Source organism: Budorcas taxicolor, chromosome 14 (assembly GCF_023091745.1).
Source record: "Budorcas taxicolor isolate Tak-1 chromosome 14, Takin1.1, whole genome shotgun sequence".
NCBI lineage: Eukaryota > Metazoa > Chordata > Mammalia > Artiodactyla > Bovidae > Budorcas > Budorcas taxicolor.
The window spans coordinates 57,378,789-57,403,215 of NC_068923.1; the positions used below are offsets into that span (position 1 = coordinate 57,378,789).

General features: G+C 40.8%; 1 protein-coding gene across 1 annotated transcript in view; it reads right to left on the bottom strand.

Annotated features, from left to right (window-relative positions):
- The window catches only part of ZNF704 (zinc finger protein 704), a 245,620-nt gene that overhangs the window by 192,243 nt on the left and 28,950 nt on the right, over positions 1-24,427 (bottom strand). The window contains exon 2 of the mRNA XM_052651684.1: positions 524-765. Within this exon, the coding sequence (XP_052507644.1) occupies positions 524-765 (242 nt within the window). The remainder of the gene's footprint in view (positions 1-523; positions 766-24,427) is intronic.

Consider the following 24,427-nt stretch of genomic DNA (forward strand, 5'->3'; position numbering starts at 1 on the left):
AGTGGGTAGCCTTTCCCTTCTCCAGGGGATCTTCCCAACCCAGGCATCAAACCCAGGTCTCCTGCATTGCAGGTGGACTCTTTACCAGCTGAGCCACCAGGGCAGCCCTCTTATCTGACAGGCCAAATAAAAACAGGCCAGGGGCCAAATCTAATCTGCAGCCACAGCTCTCTAACTCCTGACCAAAAGATTGGAATATGCTTGCTTGTAAGTGGCTATGCTCAGTCCTACACTTTGTATTTATTTTAATCTTTTTAAATATTTCTTCTCTTGCTGTTTGTTGTTTATTTGCCAAAATCTAATAAAACATTCTGTTTTAGAGCTACAGTAGTTCTACTGCTACAGCCTCAAAGTCAGCTCTGAAGAGCAGAACCACCTGCTCCATTTCACACAAGCAACAGAAAGATATTCTCAGCAGAAAAACCTTCTACATCTGTGTACTTTAGAGAAACACAGCAGAGGCAGTACCTGCCATCCACTGACTTCCTGGGGCAGATACATACAAGGTCTAATGGTCCCTTACCTTGCTGGAGGAACATCAATATTGGATGAAACAACTTTTCGTTTTTGCTCAAGGAGACAGATGGAGCGAGTGTTTTCTTTTTCATGGTCAAGTGCTCGGTTAGCTTTTTTGGTGTCTGCTGTTTTCACATCTTCCTCCATGGCCAAAGGAAACAAGTGTTGATGGGACATTTTTTTACTAGAGTCACGTTTTAAGTCCTCTGTTTGAAATGTGAAGGTCATTTCCCGCTTAATGCTCCCCACCTGTGAAACAAAACACAAAAATTTTCACTCACCCAAAATATCAGCTTTACATGACTATGTGCAGATGGCCAGAGGACAGACCACAGACACTGCTGTCCCTCTTCATCTTGAAGATTTTTTAATTTAAATGGGGGAAATCTAACATGGAAATAAAATAACTGACTTTACAAAGTAAGGTACAATTGACATGCTGCCTGTCATAATGCAAGCAAGAAGCATCATGAGCACAAGGGAAGCCTTTCAGATGGGCAAACATTTTGAAGACTTGAAAGCATGAGGCTTCTAAAAAAAATGAGAATTTAAAACATCGTTTTCTCTTCTACAACTGAGAAAACTCAAATAAATAAATTCTTAAATATTTCATGCTGATTATGCTTAACAGAGGTTCAGTCCCTGGCTTGGGAAGATCCCCTGGAGAAGGGCATGGCAACCAACTCCAGTATTCTTGCCTGGAGAATCCCATGGACAGAGGAGCCTGGTGGGCTGCAGTCCATAGTACTGCAAAGAGTCGGACACCACTGAGCGACTAAGCACAGCACATGCTTAACAAAAGAGTGCTATACATATTAAAAAATCAAGTCTTAAATCTTAGACTATGAATAACGATCTTAACCCCACTCTTTACCTCATGAAAAATGTGTTTTTTTAAATTCTTTATCTATAGCAGTTTTGATCTTAAGGAAATCCCTTCATTAGTATGACAATTAAAAAGTTATAACACTGGTACTTCCCTGGAGGCCCAGTGGTTAAGAAGCCACCTTCCAATGCAGGAGACATGGGTTCGATGCTTGGTTGGGGAACTAGGATTCCACATGTCAAAGGGCAAATGAACACCTACACGCTGCAGCTATGGAGCCCACAAGCTCTGGGGCCCATGAACCACAACTGGTGCGCCCACATGCTGCAAGTCATAATAATCTTTATCATTTTTAACTAAATGCAATGTTTAAGACAAATGTAAATTTAAATGTCAAAGGAATTATATCTGGTGATTTCAGAGTTTAGAATTGTGATGGATGAAAAAGGAGACTAAAGTTAAAAAAGGGATTTTGTATTTTGTAAGATGACTGGCACTGTTCGTGAAGTTTGGAGTGATCTTGTTAAGCCCTGGGCTTCCCAGATGGCTCAGCTGGTAAAGAATCTGCCTGCAATTTGGGAGACCTGGGTTCAGTTCCTGGGTTGGGAAGATCTCCTGGAGAAGGGAATGGGTACCCACTCCAGTATTCTGGCCTGGAGAATTCCATGGACTGTATAGAGAGTCAGACACAACTGAGCAACTTTCACTTTTTACTTTGTTAAAGTCCTAAGTGTACAAAGAAGAGCTGGACTGTCAACCTGGAGCCTCACTAACCAGTGGAGAATGTTTCGAAATATGGGTGTCTATGAGACATTTCACAGGTCAGAGTCACTCTCTCACAAAGTCCATGTGTATAGTCAGTAAACCTTCACTCACCCACTTAAATAAAAAGTATGCTCGTTTGTCTCTTTTTGATTTTAGGTAGGAGGAAAAGCACAAAGAATTTGATCCAGTAGATTTAGAATTTATAGAGCTAAAGCCACAAATATAGGGGATTTTTCAGAATGAAATGAAAGCATGTGTGTTCAGTGAAGCAGAGACTGGCAAAATGTGGTGTGAGTGGCTAGAAATTCTCAGACCCAGGAAAAACTTGAAGCTATATGTTTGTTGGAGCCACAGAACCAGCTCTCATATGTATTCTCCTTGAGCCCAGGGGAGACTTGTGTGCCTCAGGATCACCGTGGCTGGAATGCATCTTGCATATGAACCCAGAGCCCTAAATTGAGCTCCCTGCTCTCTCTGGCCTGCACTTGTCAGGCAGAAGAGACTATCTTCCATGGTGTTCCTGCCACACTGAGCCCGTGCTCCATGGGACAATGTCAGTCACTTTGGTATATTTGCAACTCATTAAAAAGTTACCATATTCCTTAGAATGCATTAATGAATGAACAAAAGTAAGAGTCCAAGAAAAATGAGTGCTTTTAAGAGCTGTTTCAATGACGTCAATACTCAGTAGAGAGGAATAAGAAACTATCTCATACTTCTAAAATTCAATACATTTTCAATAAAAATGTAGTTTGGAAAACTAATATAAACGTTTTAAATATCCATCACTAATCACTTTCAGTGCCACTTTTTCTGCCTGGAGGTGGAAGGGAGTGGGAGGCAATTTTTTCACTTCTATAGCAGCTCATTCCCAGCTATGTTACAAAAGGAATATGCCAAACACCAGCCACAAAAGATGAAAACAAAGGCCTGGCTTTGATGATTATAAATAGTTTCTCCCTAAGTGTCAAGTATTACATTAATTAAACATTTAAGTAGTCATTAGTATTAAGTTGTAGCAATAATTGACATCTATACCTCCCCAGGGACCAATTCATCTGATTAAAAGAATTCAATCCAAAGAGAGGTGGGGTTGAGGGAGAACATTACAGGAAGGTTAGCTTTTAGCTTCAAAAATTTAGGGGAAAAAAACAGCATTTGAAGCAAACTAAGACAAAGTAGAATAAATTTCCTGCAGAAATGATAGTATAATCGTATATCATGCTCTTAGCCAAGACTTCATAATAAAGTAAGCTACGGTAATATTCAACAATATAAGCTATAAATCTTCCCTAAGACATTCTAAACATAAAATTAATCTCTAAATGGTAATCGAGAAAGTTTAACAACGTAATGAAATTCAAAGACTATTCAGCCCAGACTCCTTTTATAAAAGTGGAGTTAAAATGAGTTAGCTAAGATCAAAGAGGACCAAAAAAAATGCAGAGAGGAGCAAGAGATTTTTGATACTTTGAGTCATGCGTTCCACTGTTTGTAAGGCTGGTGGAAGGAGTGGGAGACAGATGTAGATGTTCATTATATCTTCATGCTTTAAAGTTTACATATATATATATAAAACATGCTCTTTTTAATGTTCTTCCACTCATATCAGATATTACATTTTTTCAAATTTTAAAAGGAATAGTCACAGGGGAGAAGAGAGCAGAGAGAGAACATGAAGTCAAATCTTGAGACATGGGCTCAAAAATGGCCCAGAGAAATATGGTGGTGGCTGGAGAGGATGCTGAACCAGGGAGAAGGTTCTAAGACAGGAGGTAACAGAGCATGTCTGAATGCTGACGCAGTATGGAAAGAGAGGGATGAGTGAGGGTTTGCAGGAGTAGTAGAACGGGGCAGGGCCAACATCCAGCCATCGCACCACCAGCAGATCAGCAGAAGAAAGCAGCAAAAAAAGGAAGATACAACCCCAATTCAAACTGAACCCCTATTAGATTAGCAAAGGAGAGCAGCTAAGGGAGGTAGGATCCCACTTACATGAGATTTCCAGAAACAGCAAAGCTATAAATACAGAAAGCAGATCGGTGGATTACCTGGGATTGGGGTTGAAAAGGGAAACTAATTGCAAATGGACACCAAAGAACTTTGTGCTGTGATGGAAATGTACTAGAACTAGACTGTACTGATTTGTACCATGCTATAAATCTATTAAAAAAAAAAAAAAAAACCCGAACAGTATTCTTACAATGGGATGAACATTATGATATATAAATTGTACCATAATAGTACTGTTGATTTAAAAAAAAAAAAAGGAAAAGAAGAAAGAACCAAACCAGGAATAACTGGTGTAGAAAGTATATTTCCCAAGAACCCCCTAGACCAGAAATTGGGAACCTGTGCTGCAAAGAGGCAGACACGGAGTGCTATGACAACGCAAGCTGCTGCAAGTAGCTGTGCTAATATATCCTGTTCACAAGCAAGGCTGGCTGAAATCCAGTCCCTCCTCAAGCCAGGTCCCCAGGCCTCTTCACCCATGGAAGAGGGACATTTTTCTAATTCATTCATCTGGAGAAGAACTTTTTATCCTTTATTTGCCCAAAGAGGGCACTCTTACTTGCTTTTGTTCCCAATTTGCACAATGCCCTGGTGACTAAAGGAAACCCTTCTGGTGGTGTGGAGGGCCTGGGCCAAGTTAGCTTCCTTCCTTGAAGCTGATATCAATTAATGATGTGACTCATATGACCTGATATTTTTAATAATAGAAAGCTGAGGAAATATGAGAAATCTTTCGCACCACAGCTCACACGGAGGCAAAGGGTTCAACAACAGAAGATACCCAAAGAAAATAAACTCCCCAAATCTAGAAGTCCTGGGTGGCAAATAAATGAAGAAAAAAAAAAAAAAGCAAAACTCTTAATTAGGAATTTTGAGAAAAAAACACAAGGCAGAGGTTTAGGAATAATCTTAGTCTAGATTTTTTAAAAATGCATCTCTTGCACGAGGAAAGGTTAATCTGATTGTATCCCACAGTGACGAGACTGTAAGTTAGAAGGCAGCAGTATTTGATTCTGGTCATCTAATTTCAAGATGGACATTGACAAACCAGAACAAACACAAGGGTAATCAGGATGACAAAGGATCCTATTGGGAGGAACTGGGAATATTTCATCTAGAAAACAGAAGGCTTAAGGTTCACATGTAGCAGTAGGAATAGTCACTCAGTCATGTCCAACTCTTTATGACTCCATGGACTGTAGCCCGCCAAGCTCCTCTGTCCATGGGATTCTCCTGGCAAGAATACTGGAGTAGGCTGCCATTCCCTTCTCTAGGGGATCTTCCCAACTCAGGAGTGGAACTGGTCTCCTGCATTGCACGTGGATTTTTTATCATCTGAGCCACCAGGGCAGGCCCACATAGCTTCTCTTAAATATGTGTAGAGCCCTCTTGAAGAAGAGAAATTTGAGTTCCATGTTTCTTTGGAATGAGGGTCAATGGCGCCCACCTGTGCTTCCAACTGACTCCATTTTGACCGTACGGTTTGCTCTCTCTTTCTGTTTTTTCTCATGCTTCCACCACACTGTGAATGAAACATTCTGTATCTATAAAGAAGACCAACTAGTTTTCACCTGACTGTGATTTCATGAACTCATAATCTGTGAAGCAGGTGTTATCTTAGAGAATATCTAGTCTCACTTCAACGTTTTCTTTTTCATTGTTCCTGTAGGGCCTGAATGTACTTTTCATTTTTTTCAAACATTCATTTATTACAAAATATATGCTTGTTAAAATTTCCATTAAAATGTGTGTAAAACAATATGGGGACAGCTTTATATTCCTCCCCATTCTCCTCCCAATCCTGCCCAGTCAGGTCCAACCCCTAGAAAGAACAGCTTTTAACAATTTACTGCAAAGCCTCCACTTTTTAAAAATGCATTAAATTCCTAACTGCATATATGTCTATTTGGGGTGTCTAAACATGAATGTACTGCATGTATTCTGCAACTTATTTTTTCACTTCACAATAAATCACAGGCATCTTTTCATGTTAGTAGTAAATGTACTACATTTAAGTTTTGAATACGGTAACATTTCACAAGATCATATTGTTTAGCCCATCCTTTCCTCCCAGACATTGAGGTACTTTTCAATTTTTCATCATCAAACATAATGCCACAATAAATACCATTGTTGTATGTATACATGTACCTTTATACACTTGTGCAAGTCATTTTTGTATGAAAAATTCCTGGAAGTTAGAATTGCTGAGTCAACCAACCAAAATTTTTCTTTATGGAGGGACAAACTGTGGGATATCCATACAGTGGACACACCACAAGGTCACTAAAATAGAAGAACATCAGAATAAATCTGATGATGACATTTAATATACTATTTGAAAAAAGGAAATCCAAATGAGTCTTATGTAATATAATCTTGGGGAGGAGGGATATATATATATATATATATATATATATAGAGAGAGAGAGAGAGAGAGAGAGAGAGAGAGAGAGAGAAACAATTCTGAAAGGACATTCCAAAATGTTAAGAATGGTTTTCCTTGGAAGCAGATTTACAGTCCAATTTTGCTTTTTACCCTGTTTGCAGTTTTTACAATGTTCATGTATAGTTTGGTATTTTAAAACCTATAAAGTTATTCTAAAAAAAATACACAGTATTTTTACATAATTAAGTTTCTCAAGGATACACTATTTACATAATAGTTTCTCTTCTACCAGCTTTCAGTTATTAGTATATATGCATATGCATGTGTGTGTGCCCAGTCACTCAGTCATGTCCAACTCTTTGCAACGTCATGGACTGTAGACTGCCAAGCTGCTTCTGTCCATGGAATTTTTCAGGCAAGAATACTGGAATGGGTTGACATTTCCTCCTCCAGAGGATTTTCCCGACCCAGGGAATCGAACTTGTGTCTCCTGGGGCTCCTCCATTGGCAAGCAGATTGTTTACCACTGAGTCACCTGGGAAGCCCATATTTGCTTATACTAAAGGGGAAAAATTAATTACTTCAAATTATCCATCCAGTTGCACTATTACTTCCCTTGATTACCAGTACCTCTCAGCTATATCGTACTACAACGATTACCACTGAATTCCTTCTTCCTACCCAGCACAGAAGCCCTTCAGCAGCACATCACAGACACACGCTTTATTCAGTGTAATTTCTTGCAAGAGAACAAAGCTTCAGTGTTCAATTATATGAGAATACTACCAATTACCAAGTTAACTAACAAATAAAATTCAAAATTTCTATTTTGATGAACAGCTTTTGTTTTCCTAGACAAATATAAACAGTAAATCTATAAATATGATATACTTGGGAAAATTGCAATTTTTTAAACAAGACGCTAACAGTATGTATTTCAATCTTGAATTTCTCTAAATGGTGTCCTTTGTAAACTGGACTGAAGCTCATTGGCTTTCTTCAATACAAAAACATCTGCTTTCCATAGGAGGATTCTAGCAGCACAACAGAAAAGAGAATGCCTTCTAGCATCAGCCCACTTACTCGATCAATCCTTCCTTCTGTCCACACTCAAGTGCATTCCAGGCTACCTTAAGCCTAATACCCTCCCCATGAATATATGATAATAAGGTACCAAAGTGCATGTGTCAACATTCACTTTCACAAACTGTCCTCATTTACTCATCCCAACCCAATAACATTTGAGGAATTGGCTCCAGAGATTAATTGGATTTCCAGGAATAATCTAAAGAAAGTCAACCCATTTGCCTTCTGGAACTTTCTGAATAGTAAGAAAGTAGTAGAGATATTTTGGAAAAGAGAATCAAATTCAGGCCACAGCAAAGTCCACTCTTGGGGAGCAAGCCACAGGAGGCAAGGGAATAGACCACTTGACCAAGCAACTTTTTTCAACTGACTCTTCCATTCACCATGCGAGCACACAGTCACATTTGACAAATTATAAGAGAATTTTCCCTATTTCAAATTGTGCTTTCCACACCTTAGTATTTATTTTTTAAACTTGCTTTAGAATACATAAATATGTATGTTTAGTGACTGATGACAATGACACGTCAACCACAGTGTAGAGCATGTAATCAGACTCCCACATTTTAAAATATGCTACGAAAGAAGCAAAAGTTATATTAATAATAGGAACAATTGATTTTTAAATTAATTTAAGACATTGCAACTAAAGGTCATGCTCAAAGCAAGACCAGACTCTTGAGTCAAGTGATAAAAAGACTGTTTCCAAAAATAGTCAACAGAACTCTGCTCATCACTTCAGATTAAATTCTTCAGACTTCATGCTAGATACACAAGAGAATAAGTTAGACAGCAAATCTCTCCAGTCCCAGTGATTAGCTGTAGTAGAAACATTTTAAAAATAACTGTTTCCAATTGCTAGCCCTTTGATTATATTAATTCCTTAAGCTCTCTGAAAAGAATGAAGGGTTTTTTTAACTGCTTTAACTTCAAGTTTATAATTTCTCTATACCAACACAGACTAACCGGCTGGTGAAAATCAGCCTGGTTTGGCAGTGTGATGATGTGCGAAAACTAAGACGGAGTTGAGATCCTCACCGTGATGGCGACCACAGTGGTACACTACTGTAGCCATCGATGTTATTAATGCTGGGATTCCTACAGGAGCTTTCGCCTCTAATATCTTGACAATTTAATGTTCAACAAAGCATGACTTGGCATGCCTAATGACAGGTTAGTCAGCCACACATGTAAGAAATTTATTGCAAAAACTTTTGGTGGAAGACAATTTGGCTGAAGTTTCAAACCTTCTATTAATAGTAACATCATGCAAGTGAGAACAAAGCATGTAAGTATTTAAAAAACGCTTTCTGAAAAATTCCAAATAGAAATAACCATCTCTATGAAGTCCAATATTAAGGTCAAGCTGGGCTAAAGTCACCTGTATATTTTTCCAAACAAATGTAAGGAGAGAGAGGAAATGTCAATATGGGTTGACCTCACTGGATTTAACTTTGCTATAGAGAATTTTGAACTTCACACAGTAATTAGATAGTCCATTTATTTTATATAAGTCAAAGTTTAATTCAGCCAATCACACCCAGTCCAAGTGAAAAGCCTGTGGCCTTTACCTTCAGAATATATCCAGAATCCAGTCACTTCTTCCCACCTCCACAGTTACCATCTTGGTCAAGCCACGCTCATCTCTCGCCTGGATTTCTACAATAGTCTCTTCCCTGGTTCCCCATCTCCATTCTTGCCCTGCTTTTCCCGCACCCCAGTGCCTTCTCAGTAGTAGTAGCCACCTTATCCCACACAAACCAGAGTCAGACCATACCCTTCCTCAGCTGAGAACCTTCCAGTGACTCCCCATTTCATCCAGAATAAAATCCAAAGTCCTTGCAATGGCCTCCCAGGCCCTGTTTGGTTTTCCCTGGCCCTCCTCCCATATCCTTATTTTCTCCCTCTCCTACTTCTTTCCTCCACCCTTACCTCTCCCTCCCACCCTTGCTGGCCTTGATCAGGCCAGGCACACCCCTGCCTCAGGCATTCTCACTGCCCCATCTTCCAGGAATGTTCTTCCTTCATACCTCCCACTGCTGGCTTCCTCACCCTTTCATTCAAAAGTCTCTTTCTCAGTGAAGCCAACTTGACCCCTCCTGTTTAAATTTCAGTGCTCCTTACCCACTCCTCATGTCCCATAATCTATTCTACTGTTGTTCTACAGCATTTATAACAAAAGATATAATCTACTATTTCTTATGTCTTTAGTCCAGGCTGCACTGCCAGAATCTTGCTCTATGTGAAGGTGGCTTTGTTTTTATGTATTGATACTTCCAGTACAGAGAAGAGTATCTGAAAGAGTGGGCCCTGAATAAGCATGTGCGGAATAAATAAATGAACAAATTTTCAGGTGATTATATGTGCTATATGGTAGCAACTTCTAACAAAAGTCTAAGGAGGCCTGATGTCAACTTCCTGGAGCTGCAAAGAGTAGACTCATAGTCAAGAGAAATTTCCTAAGCTACCAAGAAAGAAATAGTGAATTGTGCTATAATTTGGAGAACAGGTGGAAAATAATTACAGGAGGACTACCATATTAATCCTTTCTTTACCAAGTGTTCAGTTTCATTTCATGGAGGATTTTCTCTCCAGGTATGCAGTCCTTGTTTTATAATAAAATCTACAAAGCTCAGTCGATAAAGAATCCGCCTGCAGTGCAGGAGATCCAGGTTCAATCCCTGGGTTGGAAAGATCCCTTGGAGAAGGAATGGCAACCCACTCCAGGATTCCTGCCTGGAGAACTGCACGGACAGGAGAGCCTGGTAGGCTACAGTTCATGGGGTCCCAAAGAGTCAGACACGACTGAGCGCCTCAACCACCATAGAGAAAATAGGGTTGGTTTTGCTTTTAAATTAAGGGACTCTGAACCTTCTTTCTACACATATCACCCAGCTATATCAGAGCAAACCTGTTGAGAGATGAGGCAGAATTCCAGAACCAAGTCACAGTTAAAGTTCTCTACTTTTCAAACTCTTTGGCAGCAGAGATTCCTATAAGGGGCAGGACCCGGAGCAGCCTGGTCCCCAGGGAGGACCAGGAATGCTTCCCCCTCCGGTCTGAGGCTCGCAACACAACCAGCCCACATACTCTCTCTGTGAATTCTAACATCCACAGTCAAGAATAACAATGCTGATAATCACTGTCATCTTTAATTTCTTCCACATTTGGTTCACAGAGACTGTTTTCGCCCATGGGATTTGGGCCCCTCCGGAAGTACTTTCTTAGAAGTTTGTTTCTGAAGGAGAACAGGCAGCTGTGTAGCTGAGGGGCTGCTGACCTATAGAAGACTTGTCCACTCCAGCTGCGGACACTGACTGCTATGTAGAGCCCAGAACTGAAACTGCCTGCAGCCCTTGCCGGGAGGAGCTGGATCCCCAAACACAAGCTTCACGGTCTCTGATCTCTCCTCACTGCAACTTCGCTCCAGGGGCATCTCAGTCTCCATTCACTGGAACCTTCCTCAGCCCCTCACACAGAGAGGCTACTCCAGAAATCTGGAAACTAATAGTTCACAGAGCCTTTTCCAAGTCCCTACTGGAGCCCACCCCCCATCTCCCAGAATTCCTCTCTTCACTCCTATTGAGTGTCTCTGAGCAGCCCTTTCTCCACCTGGCCTGCCTGAATCCTAGGCACAAACACACACAGCAGACAAGAAGAGATTCTTGGCAATTGAAGGAGTGTGTTAGAGTTCATTTTTTTCAGGGCTTACATGGGTTTTTGCCATTGACCCGGGACCCAAACCACACTCTAAAATGTGATTTTTCTGACCAAACCACATATTTCCCCAAAGTGGTTAGAAAAGAACTTTTTATTATTTTGGACAATGTAGTTCTGATACATAGAAATTAACACTAGTGGCGCAGACAGTAAAGAATCTGCCTGCAATGTAGAAGACCAGGGTTTGAACCCTGGGTTGGGAAGATCCCCTGGAGAGAATGGCAAGCCACTCCAGTAGTCTTGCCTGGAGAATCCTATGGACAGAGGAGCCTACTGGGCTACAGTCCATGGGGTCGCAAAGAGTCAGACACGACTGAGGGACTATCACTTTCACAAAGGGTAAATCAGTTTCAAAAAGGATAATGCACAATTTCTCTGGGCACAAAGAGGACGAAGAAAATCCTTTCTTTTAGTAGCTCTAGTCTGAGAGACCACAAACTGCTGTCCATTAGCCTTGTTGGCTTGGAGTCACAGTGTGATCAGGCTGTTAAGGGCATGTGAGAAAGTAGAGGACACCAGGATAGAGGGAGGAGGAATGGGGTGCTGCCGACTTTGGAGAGAAATAGAAACGTGGGACGGGGGGCCCTCAGACAGACGAGGCATCTGAGAGCCCCCAACACGCCTCCCCAACCCGTCAGCATCCACAGCTAAGCACACTGGTTGCGGGTCATCTCCGCCTGTTCACCTGCGTCTCCCTTCTCATCACCAGCATCCCCACACCACCCACCTCACCCTACCTTTCTTTTTTGCAAAACCTTATTTTATTTTTTGTTTCTTTTTGTTTCAACTTCTTGCAACAAAAAGAGTTGGACTAACTAACCCAATGCCTTGAATTCCTTTGGCAATAAGAACTATAAATACAGCTTTTCCAATTCATCAGTGGTTGTCACAGGCTAACACAACTTCTTCAATTTTTCAAGGCAGATTAAGAAGCCATTTTTAAGTAAAAAAAAATGCCGGTTGCTAAGGGTTCCTCCTGAAATAAACATTTTATTGAAATACAATTTGTCCTTCCTTTGAGCAGTAAACAGCAGGTGAAATTAAAAACTGAAGTTGAAAGCTAATGAATTCACATTTTAGCTTGAGTTGTGCTCTTAACTCACAGACAGCCAATTACTTCTACTAGCTGCACAGATGACTAAATAAAATCTGCTAATAAATGCAGCTGGAGTGTATTCAAGAAAGTAAACAGTACATATTAGAATAAATCTGTATATCTGCTTATCATAAATTTAATTCTTTAGACTAAAGGTCCAACAGGTATTTGGGAGAGTGGATGGGAATATGAGAGAGAAATACCTTCAACACAGTCCTTCACAAGAAGGTAGATGGCTCAACAGAAGAACTGGGCTGACCCAGGATAATGAGTGTAGGAGGATCTTAAGATAGAAAAGTGTGCTCATGGGGTTTCAGTCTGGTCACGATCCTTCCTTCCTGCCTTGCTGCCTGTGGACTTTAGGCTTGCTTAGCCAGCTATAATAAATATGCAAATATGTGTGCGCATGTAGGTATCCATGCATGTATATAGGAATGAATAAATACAACACACACACACACACACACACACACACACACACATCTCCTAGTGGTTCTGCTCCTGCTAGCACTCTGGCTGATATAATACAAAACTTGGTATAAAGTAGTCACGCTCCCCTAGTCCTCTCCTCTAGTGTTCCGATGCTAGTTAGAGAGGGAGAACAAGTTCTGCTCAGTTTTGTGTCCCAGACACCTAATGTATGCACACTTGGCACATACAGGTGCTTGGTAAATGTTTACTTAATTAATGTAATTAGAGATGATAAGCGGAGAAGGCAATGGCAACCCACTCCAGTACTCTTTCCTGGAAAATCCCATGGATGGAGGAGCCTGGTAGGCTGCAGTCCATGGGGTCGCACAGAGTCAGACACGACTGAAGTGACTTAGCAGTAGCAGTGATGATAAGATGGCAATGGGGCCAGCTTGTAAGAGCTGAAAGGAAGACTTGTAAATTCAGGAGACAAAATGATTCCATATTCACAATACTCTAAGGTATACAGAAGACAGTAACAATAAAAATAGTAGTAGTAGCAGTAATACTAATAATGGCTATGCTTATGAAACCTTTCCCTAGAGTAGGAAATGGCAACCCACTTTAATATTCTTGCCTGGAAAGTTCCATGGACAGACAAGTCTGGTGGGCTAAAGTCCGTGGGTCACAAAGAGTGGGACACAACTGAGTGAGTGAGTATGGTATTAAGCCCTTATCAAGTACCAGACATTGCATTAAAATTTCTTCATGTACATTATTGCACTCCAACCCCAAAAAAACTCTAAGAGGAGGATCTTATTTTCTAAATTTGTTAAGGAAACTAAGGCACAGAGTGAGTGAGTGAAAGTCACTCAGTAGTATCTGACTTTGAGACCCCATGAACTGTAGCCCACCAGGCTCCTCTGTCCATGGAATTATCCAGGCAAGAACACTGGAGTGGGTTGCCATTTTCTTCTCCAGGGCATCTTCCCCACCCAGGGATTGAACCCAGGTCTCCTGCAGGCAGATTCTTTACCAACAAAGCCACCAGGGAAGCCCTAAGCACAGAGAAATTATGTAACTGACTGAGGTCTCACAGGTATTTCCCCTCATCTCTCTCTCCTCTCTTCTTCATACTTCCCATCAGCAACCAAACATGCTCCACTATCCCTTATCTTTAAAAAAACAAAACAAAACAAAACTTTTTGACCTCTGATCCTGCTCATCTACAGCACCTCTACTATATTCCCTGTCACAGTCAAGTTATCAATAGAGACATGTGCATGAGCTGCCTTTATTTCTTACTTACTGTTTACTCTTAAACTTACTGTCACTGATTTCTACTTACTCTGAAACAAACAAACAAACCAAAAAAAAAAAAACCCCATGCTTTTGCTAGAGTCACAGTGAACTATATATATATATATGTATATATATAACCAAATTTAATAAATATATACTTTAAAATTTCCATTCTTTTCCATTCTGTTAGTACTAAACATAATTAGCCTCCTTGAAGCTAACCAGCCTCTTCTCTCTTTATCTTCTTTTGGCTTTATGATAGCAGGACCAGTTGCAATTCTTATTTGCAGAGCAAGACAACAGATTCTCTAAGAAGCCTGGGGGATCAGGCTGGGCTGCTGAACAAGACAACCACACAGAGCCGGAAGGAAGGGCCAAACGCACCACAAGCCTGCAGCAGCACAAACAGTGCAGCACTGCCTCCCACCACTCAGATCCCACCACAGGTACAGAGAGCTAGGCTCCCACCACAGATGCCCAGCAACTCCAGGAAACCGTGACACTGCGTTTTCCCAGAAGATCAATTTTGCACACAGCGACCCCTCACTGCCTTACTTGTGCCCCGTCACATGCTTCACGTGGGTACACTGCTTTGACAGAACCTAAGTCACACACAATTCTAGCTGCAAGGTATTCCAGGAAGTTCCAGCCACAGAAGCACAGAAATATAATACAGGAAGGGGATGCAGAGGTATTAAATGAGCCAATATACAATATTTGCCATGCCACCACCTGTTTCTGGACTTTTTTTATCAATTTTTCAATTAGAGGATAATTGCTTTACAATATTGTGTTGGTTTCTGCCATACATCCACATGAACCAACCATAGGTATACACATGTCCCCTCCCTCTTGAACCTCCATCCCACCTCCCACCCCATCTCACCCTTCTAGGTTGTCACTGAGCACTGGGTTTGAGCTCCCTGTGTCATACAGCAAAGTCCCACTGGCTATCCATTTTACATATGGTAAAGTATATGTTTCAGTGCTATTCTCCCAATTTGTCCAACCTTGGACTTTTTCATTTTTTTCCTTGCAGCCTCCTCTGTCTGCTACCCTCAACACATATTTTTAATCTATGTATTTTATGTCTATTGCCACCATCAATTTCTTTGGAGTACAACAATAACTTCAAGCCTAATCTACCCATTTCTATCCTTAACTCCTCAGAATGTTATTGGGAGAATCAAATAAGAAAGAAGGTTTCATAACTTTAACATACCATATAAAAATTAATGCTAATAAACTAGTGTTTTTAGTTATAACCATTAAACTTTAAAAAAAAAAATCATTTAAGTAGGCAACTACCTACATGATTCAACTTGAAAGTGAAAGTAAGTGTTAGTCGCCCAGTCAGGTCTGACTCTTTGCGACCCCATGGACTATATAGCCCACCAGGCTTCTTCATGGGATTCTCCAGGCAAGAATACTGGAGTGGGTTGCCATTTCCTTCTCCAGGGCATCTTTCCAACCCAGGGATTGAACCCATGTCTCCTGCATTGGCAGGCAAGTTCTCTACCATCTGAGCCACCAGGGATAGTGCCATAAAGATCCCTTGTCGAGATTACATTCCAATAGCTAAGAATGATGCCAGGAATTTTATCAATAGGGTTAAATCATATTTGCATTGTTAACCCAGAATCCTTGGTTAAACTTTAAATATCCCAAGAAAAGGAGTCTATGTTTGCTATGAAATCATAAATGACTGGAATAAATTCCAGCCCTGCCACGTGCTAGGTGGTTGATCGGGGGAAAGTTTAATAACCTCTCTGCATTTCAAGGTCTTGTCCCCATCTATAAAATAGGGATGACAGGTTGGTAGGAAGGATCAAAGGACAATATCTAGTGAAGTAATTGATGCATGGTGAATAGGCAATGAACTGTAACCCTTTCTTTCTGGCAGTACTTACTGAGAATTAGTTTGTGAGAGTAGTTCATATCCAGTTTCCTTCTAAAGAAAAGACAAAAGTGCTGTAGCAATCCGACACAGGCATCAAAGGGACCACAGACATACAGAAAGAAGGCTCTGCTGAGAAAGGATGAGCTCTGCTCAGACAGCACAGATGGGTCACCAGGGGCCAGCTAGAGGTAGGTAAGGTTTCTGGGGACCTTGAGTGAGCATAAGAAAAATAAAAATAGCAATAAAACCAGGAAGGGATAAGTAACAAAACTCATCTCTTTCTTTAAAGCTTTTGCCTGGAGTGAGCCCAACGGGTGTCATCAACATCTCTGACCAAGGTCCAAACCATCCCGCTTCCTGAACTCTAACCTCACTCAAGAAAACATAGGAAATAGAATCCGTAGTGCAAGATGGGCAGGAAGCAGGAAGTGTTTAGTGATAGCACATCATTCCTTGTTTTGCTCTATATCCCAAAGCTTATTCAACAACAGTAACAATCTTCTTCACATCAATGGGGTCCTGCATGAGTCTCCAAACCAGAGACGGAGGGCAGGCTGCAGCCTAGGAAACATGCCAAACAGAGGTGAACCTTCTCACCCGCTGACATCTGCTTTCGTCTTCAACTCAAGAAATGAGCCAACAGACAACCCTGCTTTGGCTGTTGCTAAAATGCACCGGTAGCAGTTTACCACTGCAAATTGTGCAACAGAATCTACATTCCACCAATTTTTAAAAAATATATTTAGCCTCTGGGTTAACTTTAATTTTTGATTTTTTGAAAACAGGAACTCTGTTCTGATATAAACTTTACTAATTTAGTAGGAATTTTGTATTAGTTTGTATATTCTAGAATGGTGGCATCTAATTTACTGCTTTCAAAGACAGAATAGTTGGAGGCTGGGATTCTGCAAGTCATTTAACAGGTTATGTATACTGAAATTCTCCTTATAAACACAACTATGTGGCCCTGACATCCCCAGTATAAGAAATGAAACTTGGCTGGCAGCCAAATAGCACAGGACTCTACACAGACCAAATGACTCATATGTGTTTATGAATGTCAATGGGCACACATTCAGTTTTTTAAAAGTTGAAGTCTTTTGTTCACATGGTAGCTATTTAAAGGACATTCTATAAAAAGAAGGTGAAATATGAATAAGCCACAATTTATTCTCTAGCTTCAAAAGGCAAATAAGTTGTTTACAGCCAGAAGCATGTACAGTCTTCCAGGAAAACAGCAGACAAGTGATAGACACTATATAAACACCTTCTGCATCTCTGTGTAACACACAATTTTAAAGTATATGTTAATACATTAATTTCCAACTAAAACATCTCTTTAATTTTTTTATTTAAAGATCATTTTCCTGGAACTCTTTATAAAAGAGGTTGCATAAAAAGATTTCAAGGGAGATAAAAATTCTAAAGCTTGAATATTTATTCCAACCCACACATAAACCAGTGTTTTTTGTTTAACCAGTGATAATAAGAAAGGTATTTTAGTAGACCTTTGAAAAGAGTGTTTGCTTGAAAAGTAAGCATTCATTTAACAAATATTTTCACTAGGTATTGTAGGCACAAGGGTCAAAAGTGATAAATATATATAATGGCATCCCTCTCCAGTGTTCTTGCCTAGAGAATCCCAGAGACTGGGGAGCCTGGTGGGCTGTTGTCTATGGGGTCGCACAGAGTCAGACACGACTGAAGCGACTTAGCAGCAACAGCAGCATACTAAAAATGTACAAAGGTCCCTATACTCCTACTTGAGACCAGTGGGAAGGAGGGGCATAAATAAGTGAACTACACAAACTGGTGGCTCAGATGGTGAAGAATCTGCCTGTAATGCAGCAGATCTGTATTTGACCCCTAGGTCAGGAATGGCAACCCATACCAGTACTCTTGCCTGGAGAATTCCATGGACAGAGGAGCCTGGAGGGCTACATTCTATGGGGCCACAAAGAGAGTGATTGAGTGGAAGTGTTAACTTTCACCTCTAAGAAAGTGAAAGTGAAAGTCGCTCAGCTGTGTACGACTCTTTGCAACCCCATGGATTATACAGTCCATGGAACTCTCCAGGCCAGAATACTGGAGTGGGTAGCCGTTCCCTTCTCCAGGGGATTTTCCCAACCCAGGGATTGAACCCAGGTCTCCTGCATTGCAGGTGGATTCCTTACCAGCTGAACCACAAGGGAAGCCCAAGAATACTGGAGCGGGTAGCCTATACCCTCCTCCAGCGGATCTTCCAGACCCAGGAATCAAACTAGGGTCTCTTGCATTATAGGTGGATTCTTTACTGACTGAGCTATCAGGAAGCTATTAGGGAAGTATCCACTTCTATACTTCCTCACAAACATAAATAATATAACAACTGCAACAAATACTCCAATTTGAGAAGTATACAGAGAAACTTTGAGCACAAGAAAGGGGGAAAGTCAGAGAGGTCTGAGAAGGAAACTCCGAGAAAGTATCTTTGTCGGTTTGTGCTGCTATAAGAATACCATCTACTGGATGGCTTAAACAACATTTATTCCTCACAGTTCTGGAGGTTAAGTCCAAGTTCAACTCACTGGCAGGTTTGGTGCCTGGTGAGGGCTGGCTTCCTGGCTCATAGACAGCTGTGTTCCCTGTGGCAGAGAGAGAGAGAGTGCTGGACTGTATGAGTACATCAGTGGGGCTCTACCCACCAAAGACCTCAACCAAATCCAATTGCCTCCCAAAGGTCCCATCTCCAACACCATCACACTGGGGGATGAATTTGCAGCTGGGGCCGGGGGACACAAACACTCAGTCCATAGCAGGAAGTGATGTTTGGAGTGAGATCTGATGAGAGATGGAGGTATCTTGGTGAAGGGTAGTTAGGGAAGGAAACCACAGCAAGTTCAAGAGCTTGAAAGAAAGCCAGTGAGGCTGGAGACCAGAGTAAAGTCTGGTACAGGGCATGAGATGAGGTCAAAGAGACAGAGGAGGCTAGATCATGTGTTACGAGCTGAATTGTATCTCCCCACCCTCCTAAATTCATGTGTTGAAATTCTCATTCCTATTACCTCAGCATGTAACTGTATTTGGAGACAGAGCCTTTAAAGAGGTAATTAACACAAGATGAGGTTTTAGAGGTGGGCTCTAATCCAGGATGACCGGTGTCCTCATAAGAAGAGAGATTAGGACAGAGATAACACACAGACCAAGGGATGACCACAGAGAGAAGGTGGCTATCTTCAACTCAAAGAGAGAGAGAACTCTGAAGATACCACACCTGGCCAGGACCTTGATCATGGATTTTGAACCTTCAGAAGTGTAAGAATATAAATTTCTGTTGCCTAAGCAACAGAGTCCATAGTACTTATAGCAAAGTATGACAGCCTTAGCAAACTAAGGTTATACAAGGAACAGTAAAAACTATGCTCTTAATCCTGAGATCATAGAATTCACAGATGTGGCTTTAACTGGGAAGAGGAAAGGTTATAGATCTGGCATGCCATTTGTCTCTCTGCAATGTCAAGGTGAACTGAAAGAGGCTGAGTGGATGTAAGATACAGTAGGCTGAATGCTGTTGTCGTTGTTCAGTTGCTAAGTCGTGTCTGACTCTTTGTGACCCCATGAACTGCGGCGTGCCTGGCTTCTCTGTCCATCATTATTATATCCCTGAGTTTGCTCAAACTCATGAGTCAGCGATGTCATCCAACCATCTCATCCTCTGTTGTCCCCTTCTCCCTTTGCCTTCAATTTTTCCTAGCATCAAGGTCTTTTCCAAGGAGTCAGCTCTTTGCATCAGGTGGTCAAAGTATTGGAGCTTCAGCTTCAGCATCAGTCCTTCCAATAAATATTCAGGGTTGATTTCCTTTAGGATGGACTGGTTTGATCTCCTTGCTGCCCAAGGGACTCTCAAGAGACTTCTCCAGCATTATTCAGGAGGCTGAATAATGGCCCCCAAAGACATCCATGTCCTAATCCCAGGAACCTGACCCTAAATAGCAAAGTGACTCTGCAGATGTGACTAGGTTAAGGATCCTGTGATAGAGAGATTATCCTGAATTATCCAGATGAACCCTAAATGTAATCACAAGAGTCCTCATAAGAGGGAGGCAGAGGGATATGAGGAGAGGGGTATGTAACAATGGAAGCAGACAGTGGAATAATATGCTTTGAAAATGGAGGAAGAGACTGCAAAACAAGAAACATAGATGGGACCATCAGAAGCCAGAGAAGGCGAGGAAATGGATTCGGCCCTAGAGTCTCCAGAAGAAACCACCCCTGCCAACACCTTGACTGTAGCCCAGTGAGAACCTGTGTATCTCTGACCGCCAAATCAGTAACAGAATACCCCTGTGTTGTAAACCAAATTCATGGTACAGTAAACTCTTACAGGGGCAACAGAACCCTAACACACAGGGAGATGAGCCAGGGGTCTACAAGCAGTTGTCTAATGGAGAGATGCTTGGATAGTGATGGTGAGAAGGAGACTCACTTGAGAAACAGGAAGTAAAATCAAAAAGAGTGGATGCTGGGTTTGGTCTGGGGGAGAGGGAAGGGGAGGGAGCCAGTGAGAAGCACCTGTATTCTTCCCTACCACAACCTTCAAATCCGGGCAGAGCAGTGGCTCTACCATTCCACTTTGGGAGTCATAAATCTGACAAGGCATTTAATGATTTGAAGGCAGGAAACAAAATCTGTTTTCCTGATTTATTAGGTTAGCTAAAAAAAAAAAAAAGGTAGTTCTGGTTTTTCTATCTCATAGAAAATCTTGAATGCACTTTTTGGCCAACCCAATACTTCATCTTGGAGTTTAAATTTTAAGTCTAATATGCTATTAAAATTTTATGTGGGCACAATCAAAACCTTTAGTTTAAAAATATTTCTGAATGTGAAATATTTCTTGACTTTGATTTCAAGAAAGCCTGGAGCCCCTGAGGTGCTTACCATAAAGTTTCACAAATGGACCTAGAGGACCTATTCTCTTCTATTTGCTTATTATATATTTATGCTCTCCTCAATACACTTTTAGCCTCTTCAAGCCACTGAAACCTAACACACACAGAGGAACACACACTGCTTTGCAATATATAGCCCTACAGCACCCACACCACACCCTTCCTCACTTTTTTAGTGATTCGGATCCCACGGAGCTCAATGCAAACACAGTCATCAGCAGGGCCTTCTCAATGCCAGATCTATTGCAGGTCATTTCCTGCACTTGCACTTCAATTTCCTCACACCGGAAGCTGACCTTGCTGATAAGAAGAGTCTTGGCTACACTTAGGAAGTCCATGCACTTGATGATTAAAAGTGGTGCTGATGTGACTTGTGCAGTTGCCCTCGCTCACACTAACTGCCTAGCTTACATCAGAACAGAAAAGAGCTGGTATACTCTATTTTTCTGCATTCCTCTTTTAAAGGTAGGAGCACTCCGCATATCTTAGACACAAACTTCTACAAATATTATAGAGAATTTGGTAGACCTCTCAGTGTTGAGAAAGGAACTATCAGTCTTAAAGACTGTGGGCTTTGCTGTAATAAAATGATAAGACACTATCCTCAGAACCATGAATTTAGACTTGGTTCTAAAGTAAGATTTTGAAGCAGAAGAGGCACACCCAAGTATCTTTAAACAGAGGAAGAACACCAAAAATCTGCAAAATTACAGCAATTGGGAGCCATTCATTCAGATGTTAATGACTCTGAGTGACATAAGAGTCTCCACATTAAAAGCCCAGGATCTGATGTTCTTAAGTTGCTGTGTTCATCCTCAGTGGGGAGGGAAGTATGTGCTTTAATTTTAGAAGATTTTAATAAAAATTGCTCAAGTAAAATGGCTAAGTCCTCAACCTCTGCAACACCAGAAGTTATGTTGCACTATTCATTTATAGTAACACTAAATTAATGAAATAAAGACGTTCCTGTTGGTTTCTATATTGCTCGGTTTATGCAATGTTCAAGATTTTGAAGGGCAGGTTGATGCTATCTTGGGTTGTTACCAGGAAATGTTGTTTGTGAATCATGCATAACTAAACCAGGCTTTTGGTTTTACAGAGATTTGCATCCCTCTCTAGGATATCCGGGGTCATACTGATCTGACTGATGGACTCAATTCATTGACAATGACTTACATACTCTTCACTGGTGTTTTTTTAGCAGGTGTTCATGAGGGAAATTTACATGTAGTTTCTAGCAGCAACTGTTCATTTCCTAAGCAGGAACTTTAAAATATAATAGATATTTATCTTGGAGGGTACAAACTAAAAGACATTCCAGACTTACTGAGTAACCCAGCTCTTAAAGTAAAGAGACTTAATACACACACACACTTATTTAAGTCTTAATTCTTCTACTTTGAGAATATTGTTACCAGTACGTTTTTAAAGGAATCAAGAGATTTTGGGGGTTTACTAGAGAACTAAACAGATTATCTAAATCCGAGCAGTATGTCTTCCAGGAAAAGCTAACTATGGCACTGTCAGAACTCTCAAAGAAGGAGGCGTTTTCTAGGCAAGTCTACTAAAGTGGTCTCATTTTGGCTTAGTAAGTTCTTTTGGTTGAACTTGGGCTTCCCTTGTGGCTCAGATGGTAAAGAATTTGCCTACAATGCAGGAGGCCTGGGTTCAATCCTCTGGGTTGGGACTATTCCCTGCAGAAGGGAATGGCAACCCACTCCACTATTTTTTCCTGGAGAATTCCATGGACAGAGAAGATTGGTGGGTTATAGTCCACTGGGTCACAAAGAGTCGGACACAACTGAGCAACTAACACACACAACCTGGCTTCTACTCCAGAAAACTTAACTTGGTTTCCACTCATTCCATCTTAACTGAAGATAAAGAATATTTATTCAATGTCCTTTTAGATTTTCCAGAGCTAAAAGGATTCCAAATGTAGCTCAACAAGGTCACAGGATACAAGATTAACAATGCAAGAGACAATCACATTTCTATATATTGCAATACTTATAACAAACACATGGAAACTGAAATTTAAAACACAGTTACACTTACAATCACTCAAAATAAAATTAAACAATAGGTATAAACCTAGCAAAAACACACACAGAATAATCTGTTTCCTGAAAATGCAGAAGACTTTAAAAAGTATAGTTTGTTTACAATGGTACGTTAGTTTCAGGTGTACAGCAAAGTGATTCAGTTATATATATTTAATAAATATATATTTAATTATTAAAATATTCTTTTCCATATCTTTTTTCCCTTATAGGTTATGGCAAAAATATTAAGTACAGTTCCTTGTGCTATACAGTAGGTCCTTGCTGATTATCTATGTTATACATAGCAATGTGTGTACAAACTCCTAATTTAGCCCTCCCTTGAACCCCCTTGTTTTTTGTTTGTTTGTCTATTTGTTTTGCTGACTTTATGAGAGCTTCTCCATCTTTGGCTGCAAAGAATATAATCAAACTGATTTTGGTGTCGACCATCTGGTGATGTCCATGTGTAGAGTCTTCTCTTGTGTTGTTGGAAGAGGGTGTTTGCTATAACCAGTGCATTCTCTTGACAGAACTCTATTAGACTTTGCCCTGCTTCATTCTGTACTCCAAGGCCAAATTTGCCTATAACTCCAGGTGTTTATTGACTTCCTACTTTTGCATTCCAGTCCCCTATAATGAAAAGGACATCTGTTTTGGGTGTTAGTTCTAGAAGGTCTTGTAGGTCTTCACAGAAGTGTTCAACTTCAGCTTCCTCAGTGTTACCTGTTGGGCATAGATTTGGATTACCGTGATATTGAATGGTTTGCCTTGGGAAACGAACAGAGATTATTCTGTCATTTTTGAGATTGCATCCAAGTACTGCATTTTGGAATCTTTTGCTGACTATGATGGCTACTCCATGTCTTCTAAGGGATTCCTGCCCACAGTAGTAGATATAATGGTCATCTGAGGTAAATTCACTCATTCCAGTCCATCTTAGTTTGCTGATTCCGAGAATGACGACGTTCACTCTTGTCATCTCCTGTTTGACCACTTCCAATTTGCCTTGATTCATGGACCTAACATTCCAGGTTCCTATGCAATATTGGTCTTTATAGCATCGAACCTTGCTTCTATCATCAGTCACATCTACAACTGGGTGTTGCTTTTGCTTTGGCTCCATCCCTTCATTCTTTCTGGAGTTATTTCTCCACTGATCTCCAGTAGCATATTGGGCACCTACTGACCTGGGGAAAACTCAGCAGTGGCCATAGGACTGGAAAAGGTCAGTTCTCATTCCAATCCCAAAGAAAGGCAATGCCAAACAATGCTCAAGCTACCACACAATTGCACTCATCTCACACACTAGTAAAGTGATGCTCAAAATTCTCCAAGACAGGCTTCAGCAATACATGAACCATGAACTTCCAGATGTTCAAGCTGGTTTTAGAAAAGGCAGAGGAACCACAGATCAAATTGGCAACATCCGC